Consider the following 27,902-nt stretch of genomic DNA (forward strand, 5'->3'; position numbering starts at 1 on the left):
TTATTTACAAGACTTTTGGACTAATTTAAATTACTCATAGCATGGGTAGATATAAATCCACAAAGAAGACTCAAACATGAACCCCGATGATTGGGTATTCTAAATTAGTGATGGATTTAGCCTAAATGAGGCAATTAACATGAGATCGATATTATGTAATTATAGATTGATTGGAGGAAGTTGTACGATTTTCTCGAGGTGAAGCATTTGGTATTTCGGCACGAGTACTGTGAGTAGTAATCTTACCACAATTTATGTTTTGATAACCTGCATGGTTTATATATGATTTTGAAAATAAATGTGTTATCGATGCTTTGAAATTGCATGTGGGACAAGTCCTTTACTTGATATAGTACCAAACAATTTACATGAGATGGTTGCCGGTTAGCCTAAATATTTTTATCGTTACTAGATATGTTTTACCGTTACTTGAATTTACTGTTATTGGAATGAAATTTCATGATTTGATAAGAACCGAAATGCCTATATTGTTTTAAAATATTTCCTATGAGTATATACATATAACAGAGACAAGTATAAATGGGAGTGGACTTTGAAGGATCTTGTAGCTAACGGCGGGTTCGTTAGACCTGGTGCACCTTATATTTATCGATTACAGAGTACAATTATAGCCCTCGCTGGTGGGAAGGTAGAACTAGCATACCATTACCGATTTCCCTCGAGTAGGGACTACCGTTATATTTGACTTCTTGCGAAGAAGTCCACAGTTATACCAATTACATGATCCATTCATTGAAACCTCCCAAAATATGAATATTGATATTATACAGTGGTTACCGAGCTTATTACGGAATTGTCAATCGTATTATACTACAAGAAAAACATGATGAGACTGAAAATTATTTATTTGTAGTTCCTGAAAGGGGCATTTTTATGATAATTTCTGATTAATGTACTAGCATGTTTTCTGACTTGTTCCCAATAAAAAAGGTTGTGGTTAAGTATTATTACTCACTGAGCTAGCGACTCATTCCCTGCTATTTTTTTTACAGAGACAACAGTTGACACATGCGAGGATTTCATTAATTAGAGTGCACAAGTTGAGAATTTTTGGTGAGCCTCGCACTTGTTCGCGTGAGCGGAGATATTTATCAATTGTTATGGTCTTTTCTTTGAATTCTTAGAGTCTCTCCATAGTCATTCTTTTAGTGTCATGAGTATTATTTTGCTATTAGTCTCATGTTGAGTATCGTTCTTTAGTATCAAAGTTGGAGATAATTAGTATTTCTGGTTGTTAGTGGGTTGATTAGTAATGGTAGAGACTTCTGTTTTGGTAAACTGATAAGTTGTCAATTGTTTGGTATGATATTAGGATGTTTGGTTGCTGATTGAGACATGGAAATTTTTGGGATAGTCCAAAAACAGGGGAAACTCTGTCCAATTTTCTATAAAATACCGATGAGGCTTACTTGGGGGCACTTGATCCTAGGTGCTGGTCATGATACTAAATTGGGTCGTGACAAAGTTGGTATCAGAGCCAGGTTTTAAGTCCCGAGTCATGGAGCAATGTTTAGTAGAGTCTTGTTCATGGGTATGTAGGTGCCCATACTTATGATCTTGAGGCTACTGAACATTTAGGAGTGCTTTCCCTTCTTTCATTCTTTGATCGTACATTAAGATAATTTGAGATTGACTTTGGAATATTTCTTTCGTGGATGACTAGGACGCGCACACCCTCATTTACTGGACGTGGTACTACCCGGGGTGGAGGTCAAGTTGGGGTTCATCAAACTAGAAGATAGACTGCTCCTCAATCTGAAGTTGGTAACATGGGTCAACCCCAAGTTGTTATGCCAGATCAAGTGCAAGGGCAGGTAGTTCAGGATACTCCACCACCAGTGCCAACTGTTGTACCTACTGTTGCCTTACCTGCAGACGCAATGGCAATGTTATTGAATGTGTTAGAGGCATTGGTGCCTACTCAGGGTGGAAGTTCAGCTCCTTAGGCTACTTTACAGACACAAGCACTTGTACAGACTCAGACTTTCGGGAATAAGGAAGTATCACTACAAGAGTTCCTGAAATTGAAATCAACAAAATTCACAGGTTTCGATAATTCAGCAGATTCTCAAAGTTTCTTGGATGGGACACTCAAGGCATTACGTGCTCTTGGATAATCTAGTGAGAGAGTCGTAGAGCTCGCATCATACAAACTGGAGGATATGGATAACATATGGTATGAAACTGTATTGCTAGGAAGGTCAACAGGAGCAGTACCACTGACATGGGACGAGTTCACTAAGTTGTTCAAGAATCATTTTCTTCCAGATAGCCTAATGCAAAAATATGCTAGAGACTTTGAGAGATTGGTTCAGACTCCAGATATGGATGTGTCAACATATAACACTAAGTTTTGTAAGCTGGTTATATATGCTCCTTACTTAGTGCCTACCGAAGTAGCTCGAGTTCAGAGGTTTGTTGATGGATTGGTTGGTCGTCTATACACTGCAGTAGCCCCACAGATGAAGACTTTATCCTACTCTGATGTAGTCAACCTTGCTAGAAAGATTGAAAACAAGGGACGTGATGAGCGTACAACTAGTGATTTACGTAAGAAGGCCAAGATAGGAGAGACTTTTAGTGGCAATTTTAGTGAAAATAGAAGAGCAGGAAATCAGGGACAAAAACAACAGCAGGGTTATCAGATAGGGACACACATGTCTTCACAGTCCACATACAGACCACATTACAGACAAGGTAATAGGGGGCCATCATCTTCTGGACATTGTAATTCTAGGCAGATATATGCCACTACTCTAGTCTGCCAGACCTGTGGTAGATCACATTTGGGCCAATGTCGTGTTCTAATTGGAGAGTGCTTTCGGTGTGGCCAATTGGGACATCACTTGAAGGATTGCCCTCAGCCTCCGAGAAATTTCAACCATGCTTCTATTCAGTCAGCTGCACCGACTCAGACTACTCGTAATACTTCAGGTGCTACAAGTACAGGAAATAGAGGTCGAGGTGCTGGAGACCGTGCTACTGTGAATCAAGGATAAAGGAATGCTGGTAGAGGTCAAGTGAGAGTTTTTCCATTTACTAGACAGGATGCTCAGGCCTCGAATGCAGTGGTTACATGTATTTTTTTCTGTTTATTCATTTGATGAACTTGCGTTAATTGATCCGGGATCTACCCAATCCTATGTGTCCTCGTACTTTGCTTTGAGGTTTTGTGGACAGCCTGAGCTATTGAATGATCCTTTTCTGGTTGCTACTCCTGTTGTAGAGTCTCTATTAACTGAATACGTGTATCGTGCTTGTCAAATTCGGGTTGATGGTAGAGATACTCTAGCTGACCTTATTGTACTTGATATGATTGACTTTGACATGCTGATAGGAATGAATTGGTTATCTTCTTGCTATGCTATAGTCGATTGTCATGCAAAGATATTTAAGTTTAAGATACCAAATGAACCCAGTTTTATTCTAAGAGGGAGTTAGGTTCTAGAGACTTGCAAAATTGTATCTTTTATGAAGTCTCAACGACTTCTGAAGAAAGGTTGCATGGGTCTCTTAGCTATTGTAAATGACACAAGAAAGGAAACAATTAGTATAGAAGATGTACCAGTAGTGAGAGAATTCTCTGATGTATTTCCTAAGGATTTACCAGGATTGCCTCCAGTACGAGAAATAGACTTTGGTATTGATTTGCTACCTGACAAACAACCCATATTGATTCCCCCATATCGAATGGCACCAGTAGAGTTGAGGGAGCTAAAGCAACAGTTACAAGATTTGTTAGATAAGGGTTTTATTAGACCTAGTGTATCACCATGGGGTGCACCAGTGCTGTTCGTAAAGAAGAAAAACGGATATATGAGAATGTGCATTGACTGCAGGCAGTTGAATAAGATAACAATACATAATAAATATCCTTTGCCTCGTATAGATGACATGTTTGATCAGTTACAAGGAGCTGCCCACTTTTCAAAGATTGACCTCTGTTCTGGTTATCATCAACTTAAATCAAAGATGAAGATATTTCTAAGACTGCTTTTAGAACTCGATACGGGCACTATAAATTTCTAGTGATGCCTTTCGGACTGAAAAATTCTCCAGCTGCATTCATGGATTTAATGAAAAGGGTGTTCATGCCGTTTCTGGATAGATTTGTAATAGTATTTATTGATGATATCCTAATATATTCTCGTAGTCAAGGAGAACACGAGAATTATCTCAGGGCTGTGTTGCAAACATTGTGAATATCGGCTTTATTCTAAGTTCTCAAAGTGTGAATTCTGGCTAGACTCGGTAGCATTTTGGGGCATGTTGTATCCAAAGATGGAATTATGGTAGATCCTAAGAAGACCGAAGCTGTGCAGAAATCGCCCAAACCTACTTCTCCTACAGAGATTCGCAACTTTTTAGGCTTAGTAGGCTATTATAGGCGTTTTGTGCAGGATTTCTCCAGAATAGCAGCGCCATTGACCAAGCTTACACAGAAAAATGCAAAGTTTCAGTGGACGGAGGAATGTGAGAAAAGCTTTCAGAAGCTAAAAACATGTCTGACAACTACACCAATATTAGCCTTACCATCAGGTTTTGGAAGATTTACAGTATTCTGCGACGCCTCGAGGGTGGGATTAGGATGTGTTCTCATGCAAAATGGTCGTGTTACAGCTTATGCTTCGAGACAATTGAAAAAGCATGAGCAAAACTATCCTACACATGATTTGAAGATGGTTGCAGTGGTGTTTGCTCTAAAAATTTGGAGGCATTATCTATACGGTGAAACTTGTGAGATTTATACTGACCATAAAAGTTTGAAGTATATCTTTCAGGAGAGAGATCTAAATCTTCGGCAGCGTCACTGGATGGAACTACTCAAAGACTATGATTGTTCTATTTTGTATCATCCTGGAAAAGCCAATGTGGTGGCTGATGCATTGAGTAGAAAATCTATGGGGAGTTTGGCACATATAGCCCCTACAAAGAGACTTTTGGCCAAAGATATTCAGAGACTAGAAGATATAGGTATCAGATTTAGTGTCGGAAATTCAGAGGCATTGTTGGCTTGTGCTCAGGCTAAGTCTTCATTAGTTGAGCGCATTAAGGCCACCCAATATGAGGATTAACGATTATGCAAATACAGAGATGAGGCCTTAGCTGGTAAAAGCAAGGATATGATTGTTGAAGTGATGGTGTTCTTCGAATGGGTGACAAGCTATGTGTAGCAGACGTAGATGGGTTAAGACATGCTATTCTTAAAGAAGCTCACAACACTAAATACACTATACATCCTGGATCCACAAAAATGTACCCTAACCTGAAGCAATTTTATTGGTGGGAAGGTATGAAGAAAGATGTTGCTAACTTTGTTTCTAGTTGTTTGACTTGTCAGCAGGTCAAGGCTGAGCATCAGCGACCCGCAGGACTACTACAACAAATTGAGATTCTAGAGTGCAAATGGGAAGAATTACTATGGATTTTGTCACCAGACTACCACGAACCCTTAGAGGTTATGACTCGGTATGGGTGATTGTAGATCGACTGATGAAATCAGCACACTTTTTTCCGGTGAAGACTACATATGGTAGAGTCAGGTATGCATAGATATTTATGAACGAAATTGTCCGACTTCATGGAGTTCCAGTATCCATCATCTCTGATAGAGGATCAAAGTTCACTTCACGCTTTTAGAAATCTTTTCAAGAAGCATTGGGTACACGAGTTGATCTTAGTACTGCATTTCATCTACAGACAGACATGCAGTCTGAACGTACTATTCAGATCTTGGAGGATATGTTGAGAGCTTGCATTCTTGAGTTTGAAGGTAGTTGGGACACTTATCTACCGTTAGCTGCATTTGCTTAAAACAATAGCTTCTAATCCAGTATTCAAATGGCACCGTATGGAGCATTGTATAGTAGAAGATGTCGTTCTCCTATCGGATGGTTTAAAGCTGGTGAGACTAACTTATTGGGATCTGACCTAGTACAAGAAGCTATGGAGAAGGTCCAGTTGATTAGACAGAGATTGCTTGTAGCTAAAAGTATACAAAAGTTTTATGCTGATAAGAGAAAAAGAGATTTAGTGTTCACAATTGGGGACAAAGTGTTCCTACAAGTCTCCCCTATGAAAGGTGTGATGCAGTTTGGGAAAAGAGGCAAGTTGAGCCCCAGGTTTATAGGACCGTATAAAATACCAGACCGAGTGGGAGCGGTGGCTTATCGTTTGACACTTCCTCCTGAGTTGTCCTTTATTCATCTAGTGTTTCACGTCTCAATGCTAAGAAAATGTATATCAAACTCATCTCAGGTGATTGAAGCACCTGCTATACCGCTTGATGAGAAGTAGTCTTACAAGGAGGAACCGATGGCTATTGTTGATAGGAAAGTAAGAAAGCTACGGTCAAAAGAAATTGAGTTCGTAAAAGTCTTATGGCGAAATCATACAGTAGAAGAAGCTACTTGGGAACTAGAAAAAGATATGAAAGCGAAGTATCCCCATTTGTTTCAGTCTACAGGTATATACTTAAACTAAATTCGGGGACCGAATTTCATAAGGTGGGGAGGATGTAATACCCTATATTTTTAGTAAGGGTGTCTTGGTCATTTGCAAATAATAATAATAATAATAATAATAATAATAATAATAATAATAATAATAATAATAATAATAATAAGAAACTACTACAAAAAACAAACAAACAATGAAACTAAATAAAAGAAACCAAAAAAAAGAAAAGAAAGAATACAAGTGGGCTTAGCCCATTAATGTGACATAAGTCACAACATAAGTCACAAAGGTTAGGCAAATCTGCCAAATTGAAAAAAAGGGCAAGGGGAAAAGGGACGAAGCATTCTGCTTCAAGAAAACGAGAAAAAAAAAATAGAAACAGAGAAGGGAAGAAAGAGAAAAGAAGAAAAGAGAGGAAGAAGAACAAAGCTTTGGACAAAGACTTTAAGAAGAATTAGGGCTAGATATTGGAAGTGTAAGCACGTAATTTTTGCCTATAGGAATTACTCCCAGAAAATATAACAAAACCATTTTTTTTTTCATTTTTTGCAATTTTATAGGATTTTGTAGAAATTGATGCTAATTGTTTGCATTTCTGTGCATGTTTAAGTTTTATTTAAATCATAAAAAATACCAAAAAATACCCTGCATTGCATTTAGGATTTATTTTTTTACATTTTTAGGTTAATTAGTAAATTAGTTGCTTTAGTTAAAAAGTGAAAATAAAAAAAAACTGGTTTACCTTTGCATTTTTAGCCTTTTAATTTTAAATTTGTAATTTTCTTTTTAATTTAGGAGTAATTAATTTTTATAAATATTTTAATAGTTGGTTAGCTTAGCCTTTTTTCAGATTAATTATTTTTAGGAGTTTTAATTTAAGTTTTAATTAATTAAAATAGGAAAAGAAAAAATTGAACAAAAAAAAAAAAAAAGAAAACGAAAGAAAAGAGAATTAAAGAAAAGGGGGTTGTTTAATTGCGGCCCAATTCCTTAGACCCAAACAATCCCTGGCCCAATTCTCGCTAACCCGTCCAAATCCCCTGCCCCAACCCGGTTCGGTTTCCCCTCCGTTAATAGAACGACACCGTTTCCCCCTTTAGAATCCCAACCATTGACCTCCATTGATCAAATGGTTGGGAACTAAGGCTCCCGTCGGTATTTAAGTGTCGGAACCAAAGCCCCCCCATTACACTCCCCCTTCATTCCTCGTCTCTATGCTCAGAGACTGAAAACCCTAGCGCCACCCTAAAGTTCTCCACTATCTCCGCCGGCGGCGTAGCCCTAATCTGCCCCAAAATTACACCCTAGAATCCCTGTAACCTCCTCTCTCACAATACCTAACCCTGTCCCTCGAATCCCTCTCAATCTTCTCGAATTTTAGATCTAAAATCAATACCCCGAAACGTTAAAGCCCCAAATTTACCCTGACTTTAGATCTGTAGTGTGCAAAGTTAAGAGTCAAGCCTTTAAGTACCAGGGCTGATTTAATGTGAAATTGATGTTGGTCGTTTGTTCTTGACAAAGAACATGCGACTAACATTAGTTTTGGGTTTGAATCGAAGAAGCCGGAGTTTCTTCAAGTTAATCACTAGGTATTTTCTCTTCTTTTTCCCTCTACCCATTTCTGTGATTCTCCTTCTATTTTCTTTCCTTTTCTTCCACATTTCTTTAATCAGTTTCTTCATGTTCCTCTTCTTCTGGCCGAAAAAAGTAATGAAGGAATAATGTTTGGACTTAGCCAATTCGTCATTTATTCTCTTTGATTTTCTATGGTTTGCTTTTGTTCCGTTTGTTTTATGGTTTTTTCTTTCAATTTTAAAGTTGTTCATCTGAATTTGTTTGTGTTATTTATTTGCCCTGATTAGTTGTTGTTATCCAGTTTGTTCGAATTAGTTAATCATTGATACATTTTCAACATGTCTTAGTTCAAGGTCAGCCACAATTTGCTTTAATTAATTTAATATCGTTTGTTTAATTGAAATCAGTAAGTCTTAAGGTTAACACTCAGATTTTGATGCCTAAGTTTTCTTTTGGGTTGATTGGTTCAGTCCCGTTGGGCCAGACAAGCCCAAGTTTTTGGTTTGGGGTCTTGGGGTCAAATTTGACCCATGTTGATTTCTTGAATATAAATTGCAAGGGTGTCAAGGATGTTTTAGGTATTTGAGGGTAGGGAATCATTTTCTGTTGGGAGGAAGCTTCTAGAGGATAAGTTTAGAGTTGGTTTGTTAAAAGAAGGGGGGTTTCAGATATTTTGAAGGGTTAAAAGGGGTAAAACAACCAAGAATTCAAGGGGTAAAGGGGAAATGGTTAGCTAGGCTAGGGCTGCCTTAGGCATGCCTATATAAAAACCTCTTTCCTTTCATTTTGAGCGGCCATTCATACTCTGAAAATACACAAAAAAGTTCTGGTTCATTTGGGTCTAAGGAAGTTGAAATTGATGTGTTGAAGTGTTGACATACTGCTGCTGCTGCTGCTGAATCTCTCACTTTTGTTGATCCTAAACACATTTTCTTTTGTTGTTGATTGCTGTATTCAGGTACTACTCTGAAACTTTGAGCAGCAGAAGATGTGAACGATTTAGGTTGATATAGCTGTGTTATTTCAATAAAGTAGCTCTCATGTTTTTAATTAATTCATGTAACTCTTTCTTTGTCTAGCTAATATTATGTGGGATTTGATTTAGATGGTGTGTGGTTCCTAATAGATAGAGACTTGTATATGATTCATGTAATTAAGGCCCATCTCTTCATCTTTATCTCTTCTGTGATTGTGTTTAATGGTTGAGGCGTGAACCTCCATTTTACTGTTGAGTTACCATATGGAGGGGATTATTGAGTATGTACTTACATCATTTCTTTGAGTTTATTTTTAGTCTTGTTGAACCTGTGGAAGTTTTATTATAAGTTCGAATCAGATTAGATGAGTTTAACTTGCCTGGAAAATCTGTCCTTGTTTAACATATGAAGTCATGAACTTTTTAAATCATTTCCTGATTGAATTTTAGTCTTTCTTTGAAAATCATGTTGTGGTAAGCTAGTATCGGATATTCGATCAAGTTCTTAGTTTGTTGATTTAACAATAGTTCAACATGATTTGGGTCTTAATGTTTCCTTAGATTGCTATGTTATATAATTGTTAAGTTGATTTTGTGCCCAAATGTCAATTCATGTAGTTAACGTTGATGTGTGCATATAAAGTGAATTGGGCCAAATTCGTGGGTGGCCCAAATAAGGCCATGAGTATGATCTCGAACGCTTAGGCTTTGAGCCCAGAAACTCGAGTCAAGTAAATCACGCAACTTCAAGTTGGCCCCCGGCGAGAAAATGTATTGGGCTTATCTGGAAGCCAGGCGTCGAAATAATTGGGCTCATCGCTGGCCCAAACCCTTTTCAGTGATTAAAGTACCTGGTATTATCAAACATGGGCTTATAACTAGTAAGGGTAATTTGAATCTAAATTTAGAGTATGTTTAACGTCTTGGGCCTTTTTAATTAAGTATTGTCCTTCACAAATAGATTGAGCTGTGCCATTTAATTAAAACATCTATGGCCCTCACAAATACTATGATTAGATATTAGAATAAATATCCGTAGAAAAGTCTTCAGGCACGTTTAAAATACAATTGTGATTATGTACACATTCGCGTGACATGATTACGATTCTAAAAATCAATTCGGAGTATGCGTTCGCGCAACTTCGTCCAAACTTTCGCAACAATATTAAATTTGTTATAGTCCTCTTTAATTAAATATAGTTCTTTAAAAATAGACCGAGGTGTGTCATCCATATTTAAATCATCATGGCCCTCGTATTAACTTAGATGTAAAAATGACAAGTGCTAATAGTTGCGTTAGGCCCGTTTAATATATCATTGTGATTGTGGGCACGTTCGCGTGACATGATTACGATTTCTAAAAACAAAACTGGAGTATGCGTTCGCGCAACTTTGGCCAAACTTTTTTAATAATAATAAAATGTTACTTATCGTGGACACATTCACGTGACATGATTTTTGACCCGCCAAATAAATGGGTATACGTACGCATTACCCGTTTCAAGATAATTTCCTAATTACAAGAGGCAAATGCACATTGGTTCTAAAATTGAGTAATTAGAATTTAATAAGCCAAGTGTGATCAAAGCGACCACGCTAGAACCACGGAACTTGGGAATACCTAACACTTTCTCCCAGGCTAACAGAATTCCTTACCCGAATTTTTGTGTTCGTAGACCGTAAAAGAGTAAACTTTCTCGATTCGGGATTTTAAACCGGTGACTTGGGATACCATAAACTATCGCAAGTGGCGACTCTGAATCTAATAAATAATCCCGTTTCGATTGTCACTTAAATTGGATAAACTCCCTTATACTCCTGTAGGGTAGTAAAAAGGAGGTGTGACAGCTTTGGCGACTCTGTTGGAGAACGAAACCAGAACCTCTGGTTCAGGGTTCAAGAATTCGAGCTTGTTAAAATGATTTTTACTTGGCTTTATTCATTGTTAATATTACTGTATTCTATGAACCTTTTGTGCTAAATGCTATCTGTTTACCGCTTTAATATTGTTTGAATTGTATATAACTGTCTTCTCACGCCACCGCTCTAAGTCTTCTGAAAATGGTGCACACGTTCACGTGACCCACTTTTTTTATAAAAATTATACCAAATATAACGAGGCTAGGCTAGCGGCAAGGCCGAATAGACTTTAGTGCTCCTGGTACGTCGCCCCCTCTTCGGCCCCAGTTGTCCGCTCGGGCAACCCAAGTCTAGAACAAAACCCCAAGATTTAAACCTAGAGAAACATATCCTCATGTCGGATCCCTAGTAGGAATGCTTGTTTGCATTATGTGCATTTGACTTAGGGGACTCAACACAGGGGTTGGGTCTGTCTAGGACATGTTGACCCAAAATGACAAACCATCCTGATGCATCCTGTATGCTATGCGAACATTTATTTGTATCGGCTTGCATGCTGACCGGCTAGGAAAAATAAAGCAAGAGAAAAACCAAGAGTGATGTAGGGAAGGAAATAATACCCGGTTCTGAAAAATCCTTGATATTTGAAATGTCCCGAAACTCTGCCAAAAATTTTCAAAAAAAGAGGAAAAGAAAGAGAGTCATTTCAAAATAAGTCAATAATGTGTTCTTTTCAAGTGTGTCAAAACTGACCAAACTATGCAGGTCTGATTCTCACCGGATGTGGAATACATAGGCAACCTACATAAGGTTCGGCCTTATTTTTGAAAAAAGAAAAAAGAGAGAGTCAATGGTCAAATAAATGTAGTTAGGAGTTTTGGTCAAAATAAGCCGATCCAGCATCGGTAATGTCTTAAACCGTTCTTGACGAGATAGCCTTAGAGTAACTTCAGTTGTCGAAGGGCTATTTTCGTAAAAGAACGGACAAGTCTGTCGGTGAAGTGTAATTTTTCCCATATTAGTAGTCCTCCCTAGCCTCAAAATTCATTTGGAATTGGGAAGGGGCTACATTTGCAAAACTGTCATTTTTGCTAAAATTAGCATATAGGGGAAGGAATCATGGTCCATTGATTTTTCTTGTAGAAATTGGAAAACCTGTTTTACAAAAAAGGTCCACTAGAGTCAACCCTAACCTTAACCCTCCACAAGTACAAATGAATACTGTCCAGGACCTGTCACAAATGAACACCGACCAGAACCCGTCAGAAGTGGTCAGAAAACAGGCTTAGTTGCAGTTGCGTATGTGGTGGAATGATCTAGATGAAGATGGTCAGAAGTAGGTGAAAAAACAGTTGGGTGCCCTTATAAACGTTTTGGAAATCAAACCGCGAGAAGATTTAATCAAGGCTTTGGTAACTTTTTGGGACTCTGTCCACAATGTTTTTCATTTCTCGGACTTTGAGATCACCCCTAGTTTGGAGGAAATGGCTGGGTACATTGAGTTTGGCTGGGATTTGAGGAAGCAACAACTTATATTTCCGAGGGCTCCTTCGGTGCACAAGTTCTTTGACCTCATAAATATTAGTAAACAGATGAAGAAGGCCCATGTAAGCAAAGTGTGCTGTTCTTTCTACTTCTTTTACTTCAGGTTTGGGCATTCAGCTGGGTTAGAAACATATGAAAAGGGTTTGATCAAAAAACAAGATAAGGTCCTTTGACAAATTCACCATCGGTTCGCTTTTATTGTGGTGTTTTTGGGGATCATGGTTTTTCCAAATGAGAAAGGGACAGTGGATACTCATGTGGTCAGAATTGCACAAATCTTCACTACTAAGGAAGATCATACGCTTGTCCCGTTAGTGCTGGCGGACATTTATCGAGCATTGACTTTATGCAAAGTTGGGGCTCAATTCTTTGAAGGTTGCAATATTCTTCTACAAATGTGGTTGATCGAGCATCTTCGCCATCACCCAAATTCATGAGTTATGGTTCGAGCCCGAATAACTTCATTACAAGTTACGAGGAAAAGGTAAAGAACTACAACGTGCCAGAAGGGTTTGAAGCCTGGGTCTCTCACTTGAAAGCTCTCAAAGCAAGTCAGGTCGAGTAGACTATTGGATGGCTCCCGATGACAGTAGCCATATACATGACGGCTACCAAGGGTTACCTGAGGTTGATGGGTGTGAGGAGTATTAGCCATATGCAGCACAGAGGGTATTAAGGCAGTTAGGGAGATATCATGTGGTGCCTGAACATGAAGATCTAACCACCCAGGTCATTGAGCTGCATCCAGAAATTGCATTGCCCGAAGCTCCGGTTTAGTAGGATTGGAATGGTTGCCGGTATTTTAAAAATAGCACCCAGGTACCAGATGTTGCATATGGGGAAGTGGATCTAAATTATGCCGCATGGTTTGAGAAAAGGTCTTGTGTAAATAACGATCTTGAGCCTGAGCCTGCGCCCGAGAGGCCTGCCAAGAGACCTCATGTTCAAGCTTTTGACGACAAAATCCAAAAAAGGTTGGCCTGGGGAGAAAGGGAAAAGAAATATCAAGCCGAGATTCACACCTTGAAAGAGAAGCTGAGAAACATGGAATTCAACAATGATCTCTAAGCACAAGAAGCCGAAGGTGAGAGAAGAAAGTTGTCCCAAGAGAATGAAGCTCTTCGAGCCCGAGTTTGAAAAATGAGAATAGCAGTTGAGAACCCGGGCAGGAGCAAAAAAGATGAAAAGCTCATCTACAACCTTACGCAAAAAGTGTGTGACTATGAGGATTATTTGCAAAAGACTGAAGCGAAGCTAGCAAATGCCCGAGCCAAGTTAGCTAAGAATGTGGAGGGACGAGCCAATTTCGTTCGGCAACTGAAGGAGAAGTATGACAAGGGAATGGTGAGTATAAAGAAAAAGTCAATGTCCTTGAAAATGAAATGGCCAAGCAGGCGAGAAACTTCAAAGCAGAAAGGGAGCACTGTTATTCCCTAATGGCACAACTAGAGAAAGACCTTCAGCGGCTTCAAGAGCAAAACCATGCCTCCAAATAGGTTTTGGGTGCCAGATCTCAGCAGATCAGACGGTTGCTACATGAGAAGGGTATTATCAAGGAAAGGGTTAGGAGAATTGCGGACTACATTGTGATGAAATGCAACGAGTGTGAAGACATGACCAGGTCCATGTTCTTCGCTTCAGTTATGATTTTTGTCCGACAGATCATGGATGACTTGTTTTGCCTCCAAGAAGACATGGCTCAAAGGCCCGCAACAAGGCCAACTGGAGCAGCAGTTTAAACACTTATGTATTCTTGACTTTGTTTGTTCGAGTCTATTTGTGTTAGTTTATTTTCGAGTCTGTATTGTCAGTTTGTTAGTTCATTTTGAGTCTATATTTTCAGTTTTCTTTTGAAGTTGTTGGTTCACTCATCGAGTCTGTTAGTCCTTATATTTAAATCTGTAGGGGAAGTTGTCGTAATCAAGATGTTTTATTTTATTTTGTTTTATGAAATTTTAAAACCCCAAAAAATATTTTTTTATCTTATTATTTATTTTGCACATATTCCCAGAACTACGCTTGGTCTGATTCATGTGGCATCATGATATGTAGGCAATCCCCATAGGATTCGATCATAACCGTGAAATGAAAAAAGAGAGAGGAAAATAAGAAAATTATAAAAAAACAAGAGAGTAAAAATGAGAGAATAAGAGAACAAAAGCGAGAATCAAGCAAAGGAAAGCAGGAAGGAAAAAAGGAGAGAAAAAGAAATTGGAAATTAGTGAAAGTCGGGATGACGCAAGCGGTCGTTCAAATACATAATAGAAATGGTTAACTGCTTAGGTGCATTGCATCTCCAACGTGCGGTTGTCTATCTGTTAAGCTCTAATCGCTAACAAATTTATTGTTGTCATCAAGTTCAGGCAGATGGTTAGTTTGTTTGACATTCTGGCAACTCACCCGTACAACACCAGGTCCAAAGACAAGTTGATCGTGGCTAACCAAAAACTAGATGCAAGTGTTATTGACCCATAAAGGGAGGGAGAAGAGTTTGATGTTAATCTGAAAGAGGAGTTACATAAGTTGAAACACCAGATTACAGAGATGTACCAGGTATGGATGAAAGGGCATCCACCACCATCATACCCCGCCAACCCTACTTTCGTTCTGCCGCTAGCTCAATACCATGAACCTCCCACTGTTGATTCATCTCTAGGTTTCCCCATTTACCACCACTACCAAGGCACCACTTTCCAAACCCCACAAGCACCACCACCCAAACCAATCCCATAACCACCTCTGCCAGCCACCCCTATTTTCGTGGCACCACTACCCGCTACACTCCATCGATCCTCCAGTGAGCCCTTATTCCAGACCCAAGATAACCAATACTATCCCTTGGAGCCTACTTCCAAGCACCTAGAACATTACTCCTACACTCCTCGTTTCGAACTCCCAATTGAGACTGAGAAACCACCTAAAAACCCAGAACAGGAGGAGATGTTGAGGAAGGTTAGAAGTCTGGAACAGTCATTCAGAAACATACAGGGATTAGGAGGTTAGGTAAGCGTAGCCTACAAGGATTTGTGTCTATTTCCCGATGTTGAGTTGCCGGTGGGAGTCAAGATGCCTAAATTTGATCAATATAACGGGCACGGAGACCCGGTGGCCCATTTGAGGGGATTCTGTAGTAAAATGAGAGGAGCTGGCAGGAAAGATGAGTTGTTGATGGCGTACTTTATCCAAGAGTCTGAGTGGCACGGCATTGGAGTGTTACACTCGTCAGGATCACGACAGATGGTATACCTGGGATGATTTGTCCCAAGCATTCGCTCGTCATCTCTAATACAACATCAATATTGTTCCAGATTGTTTGTCTTTGACTAAGAACGAGAAGAAGCCTAGTGAAAGTTTCAAGGAATACGGTTTTTGCTGGAGAGAACAAGCAGCAAGAGTTAACCCCCCAATGGAGGAGAACAAAATGGTGGAGTACTTTCTGCAGGCTCTAGAGCCTACTTATTTTGGCCATCTGATATCGGCCATAGGCAAGTCTTTCAACGAGGTAGTGAAGATGGGTGGCATGGTGAAAGAAGGGTTTAAATCAAGCAAAATCATGAGCTACTCGGCTATCAAAGCAACTTCCTAAGCCATTCAGAATGGTATTGGAGGAGTGATCAGAAAGAAGATATGGAAACAGTTGATTTAGGATCGTGGTTTGGACCTAGGGGCTTGTCACACCATTATACCCAGCCTCGACCCCATCACCGAACCTACACCCAAACCCCATATAATCTACCCCACACTACTTCCCATCACCAAACCCTCAAATTTCTGTCCACCACGCCCGGACATACACTCAACCTCCTTCCTACTCACAATGGCGTGCCCCAACCCCACAAAACACCTACCCAGCTCCATAAAATGCTTACCCACCCCCACGAGCCTACCAAAACCCTGTCGACCTAGGTTTCTGGACCAATCCAACATTTAAAAATGAGAGGTTGTAGCAAAAGAAAACTTTCACCCTGTTAGGGGAGTCTTATACCAGTTTATTCCATATATTGAGGCAGTTGGATATGCTGAGGCCGATTGAGTCGAAATTGCCAAACCCTCCTCCAAAGAATCTTGATTACTCCGTGAACTGTGAATATTGTTCTGGTACTCCGGGGCATGATACAAAGAAGTGCTGGCACTTGAAAAATGCCATCCAAGAGCTCATCGACATAATTCATATTGAAGTCCAGACTCCAGAGGTACCCAACATAAACCAGAACCCATTGCCAACTCATGAGGAAACGAACATGATCGAGATAGTGCACAAGAGGGGGGAGCCCAAGAAGCTTCCACAGTACGTCATGATGATTCGGTCCAGTGAGGTCAAGCCAGTAAAAAAACCAATGGTTGAAGGATCAGTGAACAAGTTGAGCATGACAAACGGTGAACCATCTGTGATAGTTAAGAAATGATCCACAAGTGATGTTATAGCAATACAAGAAAAGTCAAAAGTGGTTGTGCCAGGGTTGGCAAATAAGCCTATCATAATTGTAGAGGGTGCCTGTACGGATCCTGTCATCATCAAGCCTGTAACCCAGTTGCCCGTAATCAGCACCAAGGCTATCCCATGGAACTATGAATGGGTGATAGTGACCTATAAGGGAAAGGAAGTGAAAGAAAGCAATCACTGAAGAAGAGACGGAGGAGTTTCTGAGAAAAATGAAGGTACAAGATTACTCCATCGCGGAGCAGCTGAGAAAAACGCCTGCTAAGATTCCCTTGCTATCGTTGTTGATCTACTCAGATAAGCATCGTCGGGCCTTGATGAAAATTCTGAACGAAGCTCATGTCCACGACAAAATTTCAGTAACCCATCTGGAGAAGATCACCCACAAAATATTTGAGGTAAACAAGGTCACCTTCTCTGATAACGAGTTGCCTGTGGAAGGTACTGAACACAACAAAGCTCTCTATCTTATGGTAAAATGTGAAGATTCTGTGGTCACCAGGGTGTTAGTCGACAATGGTTCCAGGGCAAACATCTGCCCTCTCTCTACTATGAACAAGTTGAAAGTTGATGATAAGAGGATTCACAAGAACAACATATGCGTCAGAGGTTTTGACGGTGGAGGAAAAGACTCGGTTGGCAATATAGTGCTTGAATTAACAATAGGACCGATGGAATTCACCATGGAGTTCCAGGTACTAGACGTTGCCGTCTCTTACAATTTGCTGTTAGGTCGACCTTGCTCTACATTAGATGGTCAAGTTCGAATGGGATAGACACGAGATCGTCGTGCATGGTGAGGATAATTTGTTTGCTCACAGTGATGCCTCTATCCTGTTCATTGAGGCTGAAGATGACAAAGGGCCTTGGGTCTATGAAATGTTTGAAACAGTGCCGGTCGAGAAAGTTCCAGACGGGATATGTGTTCAAACTCCAAAGATAGCCTCTACATCCGTCATGGTGGCCTCTGAAATGCTAAAAATGGCTTTGTGCCAGGTAAAGGTCTGGGTGCATCCTTGCAGGGTATCATACAGCTAGTGTCCCTCCCTGAAAACTTGGGGACTTTCGGTCTTGGATTCAAACCCACAGCGGCAGATGTGAAAAGGGCTAGAAGGTTAAGGCAGAAGGCATGGGCACTTCCAAAGCCTATCTCTCGTCTCTCCAAGTCTTTTGTCAAGCCTGGTGCCAGGAAACGCCCAGTGACGACAGTCCCAAGTTCTGTGGTTGACATTGATAAAGAGTTAGTTGAAAGGTTCCAGAGGTTGTTTGATGGTGTGAACATAGTAGAAGTTAGAGAAGGTTCTAGCAAAACAGATGTGTAGTTCGTCGGGCCGAATGTAAAGCTTAACAATTGGAAGGCTACTCCTCTCCCTACCCAAAAGGAGTCTTCGTAGTGTCTTTTGTTTTCCTTTCTATCTGGGTCATTCCAGGGTTGTGACCCAAATTTTTATTTTTTGCTTGGTGATGTACAAACCCTGTTATCCTTTATTTTTAATGAAATGCAATTTCCCTTTCCATCACTCCTGATAGTTTTATTTTTCTTTTCTTTTCTTCTTTGTACAATTCTTTTTATGTTGGTTTCAATGACATGACATGCATGAGGAATCTTCGGCCAAGTCTTAAAAGTCAATCTTATTCTGAAATAATAATCCAAGAAATAGAGTGTGATGATGAATAGAATATGAAGAGAATGAGGCCTTTGAAGAGATTAGTAAGGAACTAAGTCATTTTGAAGAAAGACCCAAGCCTAATCTGAATGAAACGGAAGCAATCAATCTAGGGGATCTAGATAATGTTAGAGAAACTAAGATAAGTGTCCATCTTGAACCACAAATCAGGGAAGAGATGTGGGGAACATATTGCTATGCGGGATATCATCAAATCTTAATGGATGAGGAGGATGCGGAAAAGACGGCATTCATCACGCTGTGGGGAACATATTGCTATCGGATTATGCCATTCGGTTTGAAAAACGCTGGGGCAACTTACATGAGGGCAATGACAACCATATTTCATGACATGATACAAAGGGAGATCGAGGTTTACGTGGATGATGTGATCATAAAGTCCAGGAAGCAGTCTGACCACGTTAGAGATTTGAGAAAGTTTTTTCAGAGGCTTCGCAGGTACAACCTCAAGCTCAATCCTGTAAAGTGCGCATTTGGTGTTCTATTAGGGAAGCTGTTGGGACCATAGTCAGTCGGTGGGGCATTGAGCTGGATCCGTCAAAGATCAAGGCTATCCAGAATTTGCCACCGCCAAAGAACAAGACCGAGGTGATGAGTCTACTAGGGAGGCTGAACTACATAAGCAGGTTTATTGCTCAGCTCACGACAACTTGTGATCCCATCTTTAAGCTGCTAAAGAAGGATGCTGTGGTCAAATGAACTGATGAGTGCCAGGGCATTTGATAAGATCAAAGAGTATTTGTCAAACCCACCTGTGTTGGTCTCGCCGGAACCCGAGAGTCCATTGATTCTTTATTTGACAGTCCTGGATAACTCATTTGGCTATGTGTTGGGTCATCATGACATCACTAGAAGGAAAGAGCAAGTCATTTACTATCTCAGCAAGAGTTCACATCTTACGAGGTTACGTATACTCCCCTTGAAAGGATATGTTGCACCCTGACTTGGGTAGCACAGAAGTTGAAGCATTATTTGTCATCCTACACTACTTACCTCATTTCTCGCTTAGATCCTCCAAAGTATATCTTTCAGAAGCCCATGCCCACAAGACGGCTCGCAAAGTGGCATATTTTGCTCACAGAGTTTGACATAGTATATATGACTCGGACGACGATGAAATCCCAAGCTTTGGCCGATCACTTGGCCGAGAACCCGGTGGACGAAGAATATGAATCTTTGAAGACTTATTTTCCTGATGAAGAGGTGATGCACATTGATGAGGTCGAGAAGGAAGAAAAGCCCAGTTGGAAACTCTTCTTTGATGGGGCTGCTAACATGAAAGGCGTTGGGATAGAAGCTGTACTCATTTCTAAGACAGGGCATCACTACCCTGTCACTGCTCAGCTTCATTTCTGTTGCACTTACAACATGGCCAAGTACAAAGTGTGCATGTTGGGTTTGAGGTTAGCTGTGGACATGGGAGTCCAAAAAGTGTTGGTTTTGGGAGACTCGGATCTGTTAGTGCACCAGATTCAGGGAGAATGGGAGACCCGAGATTTGAAACTCATACCGTATCGGCAATGGCTGCAGGATCTCTATTAGCGGTTAAGATTAGTGGAGTTCAGACATATCCCTAGGATCCACAATGAGGTTGTTGATGCTTTGGCTACTCTAGCATCGATGTTACATCATCCAGATAAGGCTTATGTTGACCCTTTGCATATTCAGGTCCGCGGTCAACACGCTTACTGTAACATGGTGGAAGAAGAACTTGACGGTGAACCTTGGTTCCACAATATTAGGGAGTACATCAGGTCGGGGGTATATTTGGTATAAGCCATATGGGATCAAAAAAGGACAATTCGACGTTTGGCAAATGGATTTTTCTTTAGTGGAGGGGTTTTGTACAAAAGAACTCCAGATCTTGGATTGTTATGATGCATAGATGCTAGACAAGCCACGACTATCATGACCGAAATGCATTCCGGAGTCTGCGGACCGCATATGAGTGGGTATGTTCTGGCAAAGAAAATTCTTCGAGTAGGTTATTATTGGCTCACCATAGAGCGAGATTGTATCAGTTTTGTGCGCAAGTGTCATCAGTGCCAAATGCACTGAGATTTGATTCATTCTCCACCATCTGAATTACACACAATGTCCACGCCATGGCCCTTTGTTGCTTGGGGTATGGATGTCATCGGACCAATCGAGCCAACAACATCTAATGGGCACAGGTTCATTCTGGTGGCCCTTGACTCTTTCAGTAAGTGGGTTGAAGCTAAAACTTTCAAATCTATGACAAAGAAGGCATTGGTTGATTTTGTTCACTCGAATATCATTTGTAGGTTCAGAATCCCAAAGGTGATCATCACAGATAATGGTGCTAATCTTAACAGTCATCTGATGAAAGAAGTGTGTCAATAGTTTAAGATTACGCATCGCAATTCCACCCCATACCGCCCCAAGGCGAATGAAGTAGTTTAGGCAGCCAACAAAAACATAAAGAAAATACTTCAGAAAATGGTGCAAGGTTCCAGGCAATGGCATAAGAAGTTTTCCTTTGCTCTGTTGGGTTATCGTACTACTGTTCGCACTTCAGTAGGTGTAACTCCTTATTTGTTGGTCTATGGCACTAAAGCGGTGATACCCACAAAATTTGAAATTCCATCTCTTCAAATTGTTGCCGAAGCCGAAATTGATGATGATAAGTGGGTCAAGACCCGTCTGGAGCAATTCAGTTTGATTGATGAGAAAAGATTGGCAGCAGTGTGTCATGGTCAATTGTATCAAAAGAGAATGGCAAGAGCATACAATAAGAAGGTGCGTCCCCAAAAATTTGAAGTGGTTCATCAAGTATTAAAACGCATCCTTCCATATCATGCTGAAGCAAAAGGCATGTTCGCCCCAAATTGGCAGGGGTCGTTCATCGCAACTAGAGTGTTGTCCAATGGTGCTTTGTATTTAACAGATATAGAGAGCAAATGTGTAGATATGACTATCAATTCTGATGCAGTCAAAAGATATTATGTATGATTTTTTTGGTTTTAATTGTGTTTGTTTGTACTTGGCATGTTTTGAAGATTGGAATGACGAAGACATTTTATTCTACTATCCAAACACTTTACCCTTTGTTACCCCTTTAAGCCTTATTTACTTTCTTTCATACCCCTCTTTTGGAATCAGTAGCAAAGTTCAAAAACACGGACATAAAAGGTAAATAAAGAAGGAAAAGAGGAAAAGATAAGGAAAAAAAGAGAAAGAAAAGAATGAAAAGAAGAAAAAGAGAGAAGCAAAAAAAAGGGGGAAAGAAAGAGAAAAGAGAAAAGTAACAACAACCAAGCAATTCCTATGTCATGAACAACTTTCGACCTGATTCCTTTTAAGGATACGTAGGCAGCCTCACGGTTCGGTCCCATCAAAATAAAAATCCAAAAGTCCCCAAGCAAAGAAACTGGGGCAGAAAGTTGTTTTTGTTGTAAGAAATCTGATTCTAAGAGTTGTCATTTTGAACCCATTCAAGTTATTTTGAGCCTTTTGATATCCTTTCTTCCTAACCCTATCCAAAAGCTCACATTACGGTCCAAAGAAAGACGTTCATATCAGTCTTCGAGAGATGCCAAGTCGAGCAAGTAGAGGTGATTCATATCAGGAGCAACACTCCATTCTGAGCGGATGAAAATGAGAGGGTCTTATTGGTAAAAACCCTCTCGGGCACCGTAAGGCAATGGAAAGCTGAGAGAAATTGAAAAATGAGAGAGTTTTACTGGTGAAAACCCTCACGGGCATCGTAAGGCGAAAGTGAGTTGAGAGATGAATTAATGAGAGAGGTTTGCTGGTGAAAACCTTCAAGGTACCGCAAGCCGAATAAGGTTGTTGACTTTGCAAAGGAATCAGATTATGGGGACCTCAGGCCAAAAGTGTGAAGATTGAAAAAGGATTGACTGAATGGACTAGGCTGATCAATCCAAAATGCATGTCATGATCATTGGTACCAGCAACTTCACCCAGATAAGTTTCTTTTCCTTTTCTCCCTCAAACAGTCATCCTATTTCAAGTTCTCTTTTTTATTTCTTTACCCTCGAAGTAATTGCATTTTATTTCTCTTGGGTTTATCTTTCTAAGGGTTTTCCAATGTCATCCTTATTTAAGAAAGTAAGAAAAGATTTTAAAGCCTACTACCAACTTCCAAATTGCACAAAGCAAAGTGCGGCCAAAACATACTAGAGATAGCATGATGTAAAGTGGGAAATAACGTATCAATGAAAGTTCCATTGGTCGAATGGTTTAGTAATCTTGTGGGAGATATAGATGTTCAGGTAGAAGGGTCAGAAATATAAAACAACGGTTTGGATGTAGAGCACTTGGGTCATTCAGGGTCCTGCGGTTAAAATCCAGTCAGAAAGGTAAACAATTCTTGGCCAGTTCAAGGCAGCCAGTCAAAGCAAAGCACGACAGCGAAAGGGCCACCTCTAGCAAGAATGTCGCAAATTAACCACCACATTTAAACTGATAAAATTTTCTTTGATTAAAACAGGGGAAAGAAATTTCGCTTATCCACAGGAATCCTCCATGGGGAAAGCATGTACCGGACAGGTTCGACCATAAATTCTTAGGAGCCTCCTCAACAATGGGACTTAGTTAATATTCAAAACATTCATGAGTAACAAGATCTAGCATAAGCTCTACTTTGAGGTAATATAAGTTGGTTTTGAAGTTTTCATTCTTAGGACGAGACTCAATTGGAAAATTTTAGGACCCTCTTGGATAATGGGATTTAGTTTTAAGACCTTCATAGATAATAAGATTTAGCGCAAGTTATACCTTTAGGAGATATAATGTAGCTTTAAAGCTGTCATTCTCAAGATGATATTTAACTAGAAGTTTTCAGGACCCTCCTGGATAATGGGATATGATTTTTAAATTCTTTGAAATTTTTTGGGTAATATGATTCTATTAACACTCACAGATGTGCCCAGCTACCAAACTGGGGCAGACATTTTTCTTTGTTTTGTCTATTCTGTTGTAATCAGGCGTTCACCTGGAGAGCAAAGGAAAACAACACGAGTTTCAAGAATAGAAAGCAGTTCAGGTTCAAGCAATCAAGCACCCACCTGGAGAACAAGGTAAGACAGTTCAAGTTTCAAGGGAAAGCAGTTTCAAAGGAAAACGGTTCAAGTTCAGCAATCAGGAGCCCACCTGGAGAACAAAGGAAAAACGAGTCAAGTCAAGGGAAGCAACTCAAGTTTTAGGGAGTACAGTAGAAGTTTTGGCAATCAATCGCCCACCTGGAGAGTAAGGAATACAGTTGAAGTATTGGAAATCAGGAGCCCACCTGGAGAACAAGGGAAAGCAATTTAAGTGTTGGAAATCAGGCGCCCACCTAGAGAACAAAGGGAAGCAGTTCAAGTTTCGAGGAAAAAAAGTTCACGTGTTGGAAATCAGGCGCTCGCCTGGAGAACAAAGGGAAGCAGTTCAAGTTTTGAGAAAAAATAGTTCAAGTGTTGGAAATCAGGCGCCCACCTAGAGAACAAAGGGAAAGCAATTCAAGTATTGGAAATCAGACGCCCGCCTGGAAAACAAAGGGAAGCAGTTCAAGTTTCAAGGAAAAACAGTTGAAGTTTTGGAAATTAGGCACCCACCTGAAGAAGAAAAGGATAGCAGTTTAAGTATTGGAAATCAGGCGCCCACCTGAAGAACAAAGGGAAAGCAATTCAAGTGTCAAAAATCAGGGACCCACCAGGAGAACTGAGGGAGCAGTTCAAGTTTCGAGGAAAAACAGTTCAAGTATTGAAAATCATGCACCCACATGGAGAACAAAGGTAAAGCAACAATGTTCAAAGGAAGATAACAATCAGGAACCCACCTGGAGAACAAAGGGAAATAGTTCAAGTCTCAAGGAAAAACAGTGCAAACGTTGGTAATCAGGCACCCACCTGGAGAACAAAGGGAACGCACCAATGTTCAAAGGAAGACAACACAAGTTTCAAGGGAAAACATGTTAAGGTAACAAAGGGAAAGCAATTCAAGTGTCGGAAATCAGGCACCCACCTGGAGAACAAAGGGAGTAGTTCAAGTTTCGAGGAAAAACAGTTCAAGTATTGAAAATCAGGCACCCACCTGGAGAACAAAGAAAAAACAGCAATGTTCAAAGGAAGACATCAATCAGGATCCCTCCTAGAGAACAAAGGGAGATAATTCAAGTCTCAAGGAAAAACAGTGCAAATATTGGTAATTAGGCACCCACCTAGAGAACAAAGGGAAAGCAACAATGTTCAAAGGAAGACAACAATCAGGAGCCCACCTGGAGAACAAAGGGAAATAGTTCAAGTCTCAAGGAAAAACAGTGTAAAAGTTTGTAATCAGGCACCCACCTGGAGAACAAAGGGAACTCAACAATGTTCAAAGGAAGACAACACAAGTTTCAAGGGAAAACAGGTTAAGGTAACAAAGGGAAGACAATTCAAGTTTTGGTAATCAGGTGCCCGCCTGGAGAACAAGGAAATACAGTTTAAATGTTGGCAATCAGGCGCCACCTAAAGAATAAAGGAATTCACTTCAGAATGCAATTCAAATCAGTAACAAAGGAAACTCACCTGGAAAGTACAAGTCAGCAAGGCATCAGAAACTGCGAGATCAAGTTTGAAGATATAGACAAGATTCTTGTAATTCATAAATCATAAGTCTAGTCTAGCCTCTTTTATTTTGTCTTGGTGTAATAAGGGGTTCAGCAAGCAGTAGCAACAGCAATAACAGTGAAATCACAGCTTCCTGATAGTCCCAGCTACTGAAACTTCCTGAACTACACTGACCTAATTCCTTTATAGACAAGGATATATAGGCAACCTCGAAAGCAAGGTGCGGTCAAATCTTTCAAAAATGCTTCCCACGGAGTATTCAAACGGGCAAAAATCGCTCGTATCCGCTCACTTTACCTTTGCACGAAAACTCTTCGTGTTTTCAAACAAAGAGGGGCAGCTGTGAGCACGTGATTTTTTCCCTATAGGAATTACTCCCAGAAAATATAAGAAAACCATTTTTTTCCATTTTTTGCAATTTTATAGGATTTTGTAGAAATTGGTGATAATTGTTTGCATTTCTGTGCATGTTTAAGTTTTATTTAAATCGTGAAAAATACCAAAAAAATACCCTGCATTGCATTTAGGATTTAGTTTTTACATTTTTAGGTTAATTAGTAAATTAGTTGCTTTAGTTAAAAAGTGAAAATAAAAAAAACTGGTTTACCTTTGCATTTTTAGCCTTTTAATTTTAAATTTGTAATTTTCTTTTTAATTTAGGAGTAATTAATTTTTATAAATATTTTAATAGTTGGTCAGCTTAGCCATTTTTCAGATTAATTATTTTTAGGAGTTTTGATTTAAATTTTAATTAATTAAAATAGGAAAAGAGAAAATTGAACAAAAAAAAAGAAGTGGAAAGAAAAGAGAATTAAAGAAAAGAGCGCTGTTTAATTGAGGCCCAATTCCTTTGACCCAAACAATCCCTGTCCCAATTTTCGCTAACCCGTCCAAATCCCCTGCCCCAACCCGGTCCGGTTTCCCCCGTTGATAGAACGACATTGTTTTCCCCTTTAGAATCCCAACCGTTGATCTCCATTGATCAAACAGTTGGGAACTAAGGCTCCCTTCGGTATTTAAGTGTCGGAACCAAAGCCCCCCACATTACACTCCCCTTCATTCCTCGTCTCTATGCTCAGAGACTAAAAACCCTAGCGCTACACTAAAGTTACCCACCATCTCCGCCTGCGGCGTAGCCCCAATCCTCCCCAAAATTACACCCTAGAATCCCTGTAACCTCCTCTCTCACAATACCCAAATCATGTCCCTCGAATCCCTCTCAATCTTCTCGAATTTTAGATCTAAAATCAACACCCCGAAACCCTAAAACCCCAAATTTACCCTGACTTCGGATCTGTGGCGTGCAAAGTTAAGAGTCAAGCCTTCAAGTCCCAGGGCTGATTTAACATGAAATTAATGTTGGTCGTTTGTTCTTGACAAATAACATGCGACTAACATTAGGTTTGGATTTGAATCGAAGCAACCGGAGTTTCTTCAAGTTAATCACTAGGTATTTTCTCTCGTTTTTTCCTCTACTCATTTCTGTGATTCTCCTTCTATTTTCTTTCTTTTTCTTCCACCTTTATTTAATTAGTTTCTTCATGTTCCTCTTCTTCTGACCGAAAAAAGTGATGAAGGAATAATCTTTGGACTTAGCCAATGCGTTATTCATTCTCTTTGGTTTTCTGTGGTCTGCTTTTATTATGTTTGTTTTCTGGTTTTTTCTTTCAATTTTAAATCTGTTCATCTCAATTTGTTTGTGTTTTTTATTTGCCCTGATTAGTTGTTGTTATCTAGTTTGTTCGAATTAGTTAAACATTGACACATTTTTAGCATGTCTTAGTTCAAGGTCAGTCACAATTTGCTTTAATTAATTTTATATCGTTTGTTAATTGAAATCAATAAGTCTTAAGGTTACCACTCAGAGTCTGATGCCTAAGTTTTCTTTTGTGTTGATTGGTTCAGTCCCGTTGGGCCAGACTAGCCCAGGTTTTTGGTTTGGGGTCTTGGGTCAAATTTGGCCCTTGTTGATTTTCTGAATGTAAATTGCAAGGGTGTCAAGGGTGTTTTAGGTATTTGAGGGTAGGGAACCATTTTCTGTTGGGAGAAAGCTTCTAGAGGATAAGTTTAGAGCTGGTTTGTTAAAAGAAGGGGGTTTCAGATATTTTGAAGGGTTAAAAGAGGTAAAACAACCAAGAATTCAAGGGGTAAAAAAGGAAATCGTTAACTAGGCTAGGACTGCCTTAGGCATGCCTATAAAAAGACCTCTTTCCCTTCATTTTGAGCGGTCATTCATTCTCTGAAAATACACAAAAAATTTCTGCATTGTTTTGCTTTAAAATTGTTGGAAATTGTTCTTTGATTTCATTGTTAGTAATAACTCAAAAATTTCGAAAGATTTCCGGTTCATTTGGGTCCAAAAATGGTCTAAGGAAGTTGAAATTGATGTGTTGAAGTGCTGACCTACTGCTGCTTCTGAATCTCTCACTTTTGTTGATTCCTAAACACATTTTCTTTTGTTGTTGATTGTTGTATTCAGGTACTACTCTGAAACTTTGAGCAGCAAGTTTGAATGTTGAAGATGTGAACGATTTGGGTTGATATAGCTGTGTTATTTCAATAAAGTAGCTCTCATATTTTTAGTTAATTCATGTATCTCTTTCTTTGTCTAGCTAGTATTATGTGGGATTTGATTCAGATGGTGTTTGGTTCCTAATAGATAGAGACTTGTATATGATTCATGTAATTAAGGCCCATCTCTTCATCTTCATCTCTTCTGTGATTGTGTTTAATGGTTGAGGCATGGACCTCCATTTTAC

General features: G+C 39.7%; 1 protein-coding gene across 1 annotated transcript; it reads left to right on the top strand.

Moving 5' to 3' along the window:
* Positions 1 to 5,862: 5,862 nt before the first annotated feature.
* On the top strand, positions 5,863 to 6,318 carry LOC142164649 (uncharacterized). Its single transcript, XM_075222867.1, has 2 exons — positions 5,863 to 6,103; positions 6,233 to 6,318. The coding sequence occupies exons 1-2, from the start codon at positions 5,863 to 5,865 to the stop codon at positions 6,316 to 6,318; spliced, it is 327 nt and encodes a 108-aa protein (XP_075078968.1).
* The last annotated feature ends 21,584 nt before the right edge of the window (positions 6,319 to 27,902 follow it).

Source organism: Nicotiana tabacum, chromosome 1 (genome assembly GCF_000715075.1).
Source record: "Nicotiana tabacum cultivar K326 chromosome 1, ASM71507v2, whole genome shotgun sequence".
NCBI lineage: Eukaryota > Viridiplantae > Streptophyta > Magnoliopsida > Solanales > Solanaceae > Nicotiana > Nicotiana tabacum.